At 35.8% G+C, this 9,560-nt stretch overlaps 1 protein-coding gene and 1 pseudogene across 1 annotated transcript in view; both read right to left on the minus strand.

Annotated features, from left to right (window-relative positions):
* The window catches only part of LOC102851991 (alcohol dehydrogenase E chain-like), a 23,255-nt gene extending 16,841 nt beyond the window's left edge, over positions 1 to 6,414 (minus strand). Inside the window, exon 1 of the mRNA XM_006893106.1 lies at positions 6,388 to 6,414. Within this exon, the coding sequence (XP_006893168.1) occupies positions 6,388 to 6,414 (27 nt within the window). The remainder of the gene's footprint in view (positions 1 to 6,387) is intronic.
* Positions 6,415 to 6,517: 103 nt separating this feature from the next.
* Positions 6,518 to 9,560, minus strand: part of LOC102852402 — a 30,379-nt pseudogene continuing 27,336 nt past the window's right edge.

Consider the following 9,560-nt stretch of genomic DNA (forward strand, 5'->3'; position numbering starts at 1 on the left):
GTCGCTATGAGTCGCAAACGACTCGACGGCACATAACAACAACAACATTCAATATTGTATTGGACATCTTAGCAATAGCAATAAGACAAGAGAAGTAAAGAAGAGGTATCCAAATTGGCTTGGAGGATGTAAAATTATTTCTATATGTAGATGATAAGAAAGTATATTTAGAAAACCCTAAAGACTCAGTGAAAAAAACTACTGGACAGAGTCAACCAATTCAGCAAAGTGACAAGGTACAAAATAAAAAAAAATCAATTAGATTTCTCTACAGTGACAAAGAGAATACAGAAATAGAGATAAGAAAAACAATGTTTATCACAGTAACTAACCACAAGATTAAATACTTTTGAACAAATTTAAGTAGAAACACAAAAGACCTATTCTTTCTTTTTTAAAAGAGAATTACAGAATACTACAAGAAACAAAAAGAGACCTGGAGAAATGAAAGAATATACCATGCTTATGGATAGAAAGACTCAATATTGTGAAAATGATGATTCTGCCAAAGGCAATCTACAAGTTTAAAGCAATCCCAATACAAATATCAATTCTATTCTTCAATGAGATGGAAAAGGCAATTTCCAATTTCATCTGCAATCGTGAGAGACTTTGAATAAATAAAGCACTCTTGAAAGACTTCTCACTTCCTGATATCAAATCCTACAACACAGCTGTTGTGGTTAAGACAGTGTGGTACTAGTACAGTGACAATGCAACAGAGTTGAGAACCCAGAAATCAGCTCATCTACCTATGCTAAACCAAGTTTTGAAAAGGAGACCAAATCATTTAAGTGGGGAAATGAAAGTCTCTTTAACAGATGGTGTTGGCAAAATTGGAAAACCATCTGTTGAAAACTCAAGCAAGACCCTCATCTCCCACCACACACAAAACCCAACTCAAAGTGGATTAAGGATCTAAAAACGTAATCAGAGAAAAGCTTGGATGAACTCTAAAAGCCCTAATCCACAGTATGATCAGTCTTTCAAGCATCTTGAAAAACTTTTAACAGGAGAAAATAAATAGATGAATGGGATCTCCCAAGAATCAAATTCTTATGCACATCAAAAAAATCCAAGTGTAAAAAGGGAAGCCACAGACTGGGAAAAAACATTTGATAAAGAAGATGGAAGGAATATACTGAGTCACTGTATCAAAAGGAATTGATAGATACAGAAGAATTTAATGAAATAACATATGAGCAAGAGCCTATGGTGATGAAGGAAGAAGTTCAAGCTGCTTTGAAGGAAATCGCAAAAAATAAGGCCCCAGGAATAGATGGTATACCAATTGACGTATTTCAGCTAACAGATGCTGCCCTGGATGTGCTCACCAAGTTGTGCCAAGAAATCTGGAGAACAACCACTTGGCCAACTGACTGGAAGAGATCTATATTTATTCCGATTCCAAAGAAGGGTGACCCAACAGAGTGTGGAAACTACAGAACAGTGTCATCGATTTCACATGCAAGCAAGATTCTACTGAAGATTATCCGAAAACGACTGGAACAGCACATCAGCAGAGAATTGCCAGAAGTCCAGGCTGGATTTAGAAATGGTCATAGTGACAGGGATATTGTAGCTAATGTTAGATGGATCTTGGCTGAAAGCATGGAATACTAGAAGAATGTCTATCTGTGTTTCATTGATTATGCAAAGGCGTTTGACTGTGTGGATCATAACAAATTGTGGCTGACTCAGAAGAATGGGAATCCAAGAACACTTGATCGTACTAATGAGGAACCTATACTTGGAACAAGAAGCAATTGTCAGAACAGAGCAGGGTAACACTGCATGGTTCAAAATTGGGAAGGGTGTATGCCAGGGATGTGTCCTGTCTCCATACCTTTTCAACCTGTTTGCAGAGCAGATTATCCAGGAGGCTAGGCTCTATGAGGAGAACCGTGGCCTCAGGATTGATGGAAGATCTATTAACATCATGCTTGGGAGTGTGGAGGGACAGTGCAGGAGGGGAAGGCCATCTATGAGGTGGATTGATTCAGTGACTGAGATAATCGGGATGGGAGTGTCAGATACAGTGCAATTGGCACAGGACAGAGCAGAGTTTAGGGCTGTTGTACATAGGGTCGCTATGAGTCGTAAGCGACTCGACGGTACATAACAACAACAAAAACAGTCGAGTGTACTCGGGGGGAGGGGTGTGGGGGCACTGTATACTGAAGAAAGAATTTTTCTTTTACTTTTCAAAGAGACGTGAACTGGCGGGAGGGCTCGGGGGAGGGCTGGGCAGGGAGAAAAGTACAACAATGAATGAATGGAAATCCAAAATATCTGTAAATGTTCATTAAAATTAATAAAATAAAATAAAAAAAGAGAAGTGCTTGCTAGGGTGGTATGACAAGAAAAAGAAATAAAAGGCAAAAGTATGGTTTAACTATTGCTACATGCAGATGGTATCAGCATGCAAAGAAAAACCCAAAGATTCAACAAAGAAAACTGTTAGCTCTAGTAGATAATGTTTACTAGAGTGGCAGGATTTAAGAACAATATCCAAAAATCAGTAAGATTCACCTACAGTAACTAAGAGAACTCAGGAAGGAAGTGAAGAAAGCAATACCATTTACAATCACCAACCATAAATTGTGATAGTTCAAAGTGATCTAATTAGGAATACAAAGGACCTATACAAAGATAACTACAGTACATTTCTGCAAGACACAATAAAAGTCCTAAAGAGAAAAATGTGTCCTATTCATGGATGTTGTTGTTGTTGTGCCCGATTGCCTTCGAGTCGAGCATGATGCATAGCAATCCCATGAACAAAAGGCCTTAGCCCCTTTGCAAGCATAGACATTTATCAAAGTTCATAGAGTTTCTGGAGGAATGTTATTTAGGAAGTGGATGTCACTCTTGCTTCTAACATTCATGGATAGGAAGACTCAATATTGTGAAAATGACAAACTTACTAAGAGCAATCTACATGTTCAACAAAATTCCAATCCAGATACCAAATTCACTTTTCACAGTTCGAATCCACCAGATGCTCTGCCGGGTAAGGAGGGACAATCTCCTCCTGTACCAGTCAGATCTGATTTGACGGTACACGCACACAAAAATAATAAAATAAAAAAAAATTCACTTTTCAAAGAAATTGAAAGGGAAATTATAAAATTTATTTGGAGAGGAAAGAGACCTCGAATAAGCAAAATACAGAGAAACAAAAGTGAAGTGGGAGAGATAACACTTCCTGACTTCAAAATCTACTACACAGTGATAGTAAACAAAACAGCATGGAACTGGTACAATGCCAAGCACATAGACCAATGGAACATAATTGAGAACCTAGAAATTAATTCAGTTATCTATGGTCAACTGATATTCAACGAGGAAATAAAACCTACCAAATGGGGAAATGACAACCTCTTCAACAAATGGTGCTGTCAAAAATGGACTGCTACCAATTCAAGGTTGATCAGAGAACTGGGAGTAAAGCCCAAAGCCATAAAGTTCATCAGAGACAAACCAAGATATCAAGCTTAGATGGCCTAGTCTGTGGTATAAACAGACTGCCAAAACCAGCCCGAAAGCTCAGTCTGGTAAGGATAAAATTGATGAATGGAACCTTCTAAAGATTAAATCTCTATGCACATCAAAAACATTTTCCAACAGGGTGAAAAGAAACCTACTGACTGGGAAAAAGCATTTGGCAGTACCATTTCAGACAAGGATCTCATATCAAAAGTTTACAGAATCCTGCAGGGCCTCCACAAGAAAAATACTGATAACACAATTACAAAATGGGCAAAAGATATGGAAAGAATTTTCACAGAGGAGGATATTCAAATGGTCAACAGACACATTAAGAAATGCTCCAAATCCCTGACAATAAGAGAGATGCAAATCAAAACCACAGTGAGATACCATTTCACCCCACCAGCAGTGGCAAAATTTAACAGGACATCAAGTAATAAAAGTTGGAGGGGATGTGGTGAGATAGGAACTCTTATACATTGTTGGTGGGATTGAAAAAGGTATAACCACTCTGGGAGGAAGTTTGACATTTCCTCAGAAAGCTGAACATAGAAATTCCATGTGACTCAGCTATTCCACTGCTTGGAATATACCCCAAGAAAATGAGAACTGAGACACAAATGGAGACTTGTACATCAATGTTTGTAGTAGCGCAATTCATCATTGCAAGAACATGGAAACAGCCCAAAAGTCCAACCACAGTCGAAAGGATTGAGAAATTATGGTACATTATTCATATGATGGAATACCACGCAGCATGCAGGAGCAGTGATTTTGTAAATGACTACCTGACTTGGGAGGGACTGGAGAACATTATGGTAAGTGAACTAACTCAGTCCCATAAGGACAAATATTATATAAGATCATTATTGTAGAATGAGTATGTGGATCCAAGGGGGAGGGGGGAGTAGACGCCTGAGGATGGAGAGGGAGGGTATTAATCTTAAGGTCACATAATTTGATGATTGGATGGGAAGGGTGAAGGAAATGGAAAGGTCTCTGTGAAAAACAGTGTGTGTGAATTTTGTAAATAGAACAGTATACTAAAAAAAGATCCTATGTTCCACAGCTCTGTTTTGACACACATGGACTTATTATGGAATCAACTAGATGACAACTAGTATTGTATATCATGCGAATTGTGACCTGTCCTGGGCTATCTTCACACACCTCACAAGTCCAAATACCTTAACAAAAGAGTAAAAACAACATTAATATAATGTTGACTAAAATTATTGATTCTTCTATGTACTAGGCACTATTCTAAGTGCTTTACAGAATTTAATTTTAAAAATATCCACTTTTATAATTCATTCATTAAGTAGAGTCAGAACTGACATATAGCTGATCCTTCATTGGGTATTTGAGGCTGTAAAATATAGGGAAGAAAATTTCTCATCTTTCTTTCATGTGATTGCTCATGGATTTTAACTTCCAGAGAAGTGTGACCTTTTAGTACAATTCCCTACATATTATGCCAGCAGAACTCACTATATTTTTATGAATTAAATATTCTTAGAAATACTTCTGTAACATTTGAGAAAAATAAAATGCAGAAAGGTTAAACATATCTGAAGCATTAATAAAAAAGCTAATAGATTCCAATAGGACATCTGAGCAAGAAGGATTGATTGTTTCGCCATTTATTTTGTCCATTAAAACAGCCCACTTTCTCTTTTGCTTTATGGCAGCTATTAAACCTTTTAAGCTGAGTATTGTCATGTTTAACTTTTCCTTTTTCACACTGGTTTCCTTTTAGGATATAAAATTAAATTTTAAGTGCTGATCACTAATCAGAGAAAATAAAGACACTTGGATTAAAAAACCCCTTTCAACTAGCCACTCATGTGTTTTCTTAAGTCTCTTACTGACATATGCTTGTGATGTCACTGAGGACTTTTGAATAAAGCTTAGAATTTTTTTAAGAATGTTTTTTAAATTGTGTTTTCCTATGAAGATATTATCTGACCCATTCCTGACACAATGAATGTGCTGAGATCAGTTATACAGGCTTTTGCAATTATATCACATACATTCCCTGCACCTGTGTACACATTGAACCATTAAATGTGAATCTATGGAAAACCTGGAAATAGCTATCTTTCTCTGTTGGGCTAAAAGAGATAAAAATTATACCAGGAGTAATAAATGTTGATGTTTATATGGTAAAGATACTGCTTTGTAAGCTTGTTGTGAAAATGTTCTGAATTGAGCAATAACATACTTCTTATAGTGAAAACTTATTGGCTGATTAATGCTTTTGTTTAGTTTTGAAAATATTGGTGTTTATGATCAATATTCTTCTGGCAAAATGTTTTAAAGTTCAAAGGTAGTTGAAGTCCTCAGAATAAAATTTTCTCATAAAACATTTGTCAGATGTAAATTTCCTATGTAAATAGAAAGTATATAATTGTAAAAAATAATACATTTAAATTATGGTTTCTTAAGGGAAATAGAATTTCTTGATTAAACACACTTTTTATAGTCTCAACTCCACTTATTGTTGTCTAATTGGAACCAACTCATAACTGGTCCTCAAGACCAGTTTTCAAGGGGCCAAAAGTTGTTTGAGAGGAGATTCTCCTGAGATTTATAATGTTAGATCTATAAACTGTTGTTACTATCTTGGAATAAAGTATCACTGTAACTCTTATTATTTATTCAAAATAGGAAGGAAATATTGGAATAAAACAGAAGCAATACTTTCCTGCCACAGATACACAAGGATAAACAATTTCCATCTTAAGTCAATAGAAAAATACGTAGCATATATTCTATGACAGGCTTTATTGTATCTAATTCAGGTTTGACTTTAAATAATTCCTTGCATTTTATTTTCTTTTGTTTAGGATATTTATGCAAATATATTTTAAAAGTAAATTTTTTACTGCTTACTTTTCCTGCTGTGTTGCTCGTGTTCATTTTGTTTTTGTCTTCTGTGTAGCTCAGGAGACTGGTGAATTCTTGTGGACTTCCTCCCTTCTGAATTGCACAAGTGTGTACAGTGTGTAGTGACTGTATTTGCTCAAGTAGCTTTCAATTCTAAACATGTGGCCTGCTGTCTTTTAGCCACACCTATCAGCTTATTCTTGAAAACAAGCAAAGAAACAAACAAAACTCAAACTGATTATTGTCTAGTCAGAACTGGCTTGTAGTTGACCTTCAACTGAGCTTCAGAGGTTGTAAATAGCATGGGAGCAAATTGTCCATCTTCCTTTCAAGAATGCACCGGTGGATTCAAACCACCAGAGAGGTTTGGCATTTGTGTTAGCAGTGAAACTCTCTACTGTCAACAAAGACTCCTTGTTTATTCTTACATCAAGAAATATTAGAAAGCAAAGAGTTCTGATCCCATATACAAAACCTAACATTATTTGCAACATGCTAATTTCAGATATCTTGATTTAATTAAGTTAGACATTTCCCTGCAAATAAATTTTATTCTCTCTCTTTTCAGTTTTTTCAAAGTTTCTTCATCTTCAAATCCACATAAGTCCCATAGAGTTATGTTTTCTTAAAGACTGCACAAAGCTCCAACTTTTCAGTCTGTCGGAGTTAGGTAAGAGAAGGAAGAGACAGGACAAATAAAGCAGGGTAGAGAAAGCTAATACCAGAGACAAAACGCCTGTCCTAGCACTCTTCCTTTCCTCACAGCAGAGTAGTCAGAAGCACAATCAGTCATAGTAGAGGGGCTCACTGTTCTCGGTCGTTCTGCTCTAGTTAATACTAGTCAGGATTGACTGAGGAATGCCCTGTGCCAGGCCAGTGCTCGCACAGTGGGAATGACAGCGATGAATGAGAGAAAATTTCTATCTGTACTAAGAGTCAGGATGAAACAGTCGTTGTTATGGACTTTGGGCTAAAACTCTATTAATTATTAGCTGTGTGGACTTGAACACATTATTAAACTGTGCTATTTGCCTTAGTATCTTTATTTACAAAATGAATTAAAAAGTACTATCTCAAATGGTTGGTTGATGAATAAAAGAGATAATGTGTGTATTTATGATAGAGTGTAGAAGGTAGGACAAGTCTTATATTAACTACAATGTTTGTTCATAAAAGAAGCTCACAGTCTATAAAGATAAATACAGCATAAGGCCATTAATGTAAATATAGAAGGATAACTAGTAAAACATGTATGGAGGTCCACGGGGGGGCAAGGTGGGAACAGAGAGGGGTGAGGATGAGTAGGGGAGAAATCACAGGGTCACACAATTTGTTGAGTGGAAGGAGGAGAGGATAAAGGAAATAAGAAAGATCCACTGAGGACGTGGAAAGATGGGGTAATGGTGGACATAGTCCAAAGGTATGAAACAAAATGTCAATGAAGGAAAATGTGAAACACACATGAAACCCATAATGTACATGAATGAAATGCAATGCAATGTGTATGAATAATTACATGCATAGCAATAAAAATATTATTTTTTTTTAAAAATCTGATGTACTAAAGATACATAGGCATTCATGTCAGCCTATATAGGTAGTGCTGTACCTGTGGGAGGATGTTCTGATGAAGGATTCAGAGGAGGCTTTGTAGAAATTGAGTTAGAGATCAAGTGCTAATAATTTTAATTACAGGATTTAGACCAAATAGTAATAATTTTAAATAAATTTAAATATAGAAAAACTCTTTTGGGGCATGTGCTAGAGAATATAAACTTAAATTTTTAGAAATCTTAAATCTTCTATGGACAGTTTTTCAATTTTTAACTCAGGTGCCATTTTGCACAGAGACATAGTAATCTTAAGAGCATATTTCTCCTGTATTGTTAAGGAAACAACTCTGTTGTCTGTTTCTATCCCTGTCCTGGCATTTATTTGAATGAGAGGTCAAAAATCATAATAACTTTATATTCATATATATTTTATTTTATTACATTGCTAACTACAACCTCATTCAATCTTTCACATGCATTTTTATTTGTAACAGTGTGATTATAATTTAATGCAATCAGTTATAAGAACTTTCTCTTATATCATTATTTACCACTGAATAATATCATGTAAGGTATATGTGTGTCAGGGTTGTGTTCTTTCTTTTTTCCTATACAGTCTGTAAAAAAGTCATTAATTATTAAAAAAGTATTAATTATTAAAAATATTCATTAATTGTTGCATAATTTAGCCTAATTTACTCCATATAATCCATCTCCCAGTCCAATTTGCTATGCACCTTTTATTCTGGATGGTTGTCATATAAATAATGTGTAATCATATATTCCTTTTAAAAAATCCTTTCCTTCAAAATTTTTGTTAATAATCAAAGACAAATTGAATTGTTGGATAATATTTTTTATTTCATCCATCAACTTATTTGGCAGTTGGTCATTAATGTCTAAGCCATCAAATATTTTTGGGATGGTTTTTACATTCAGGTGGAAAAAATTCAATGTCATATTTTGGTTTTATCGGACGTGCTTTAATTTTCCTCAATTTTGGCTTTTTACTTGCACAAGGGAAATTGATCAATCCATCTATTCCATAGTCAATCCCTGGCCTTGTTTTGACTGCTGATATTACATTTAGAATAATAGAAATCTCAGAACCCTTTACTGTATTCATGCAAAACCTATACCTAGACTAGGAGGCTGTTGTCTGAGCAGAGCAAGGGAACACTGCATGTTTAAAAATCAAGAAACTGAGTGCATCAGGGAGGAATATATATGTTTTCCACACCTTTTCAATCTACAGGTGGAACAGCTCATTCAGAAAGCTGTGCTTTATAAAGAAGAATGTGGCATCAGGATTGGAGAAAGACTCGTCAACACCCTGTGAATCTGAGAAGGATTTAAAGCACTTGTTGCAGAATGTAAAACACTGCAGTGTCCGATACGGATTGCATTTTAACATCAAGAAAACAAAGATCCTCATCACTAGGCCAATAGGTAGTATCATGATGTTGTTGTTGTTGTTAAGTGCCGTCGAGTCGCAGGCGACTCATAGCGACACTATGAAGGAGAGTCCTTGACGCTTGGGTGCCTTTCATCCTCTCTCCAGGTTCATAGGGTTTCCGGAGGCAAGCTATTATGGAAGTGGACGCCATTCCTCCTTCCACGCTAGTT

This window comes from Elephantulus edwardii, unplaced genomic scaffold (assembly GCF_000299155.1).
Source record: "Elephantulus edwardii isolate Elephantulus edwardi_28Jun2011 unplaced genomic scaffold, EleEdw1.0 scaffold00122, whole genome shotgun sequence".
Taxonomy (NCBI): domain Eukaryota; kingdom Metazoa; phylum Chordata; class Mammalia; order Macroscelidea; family Macroscelididae; genus Elephantulus; species Elephantulus edwardii.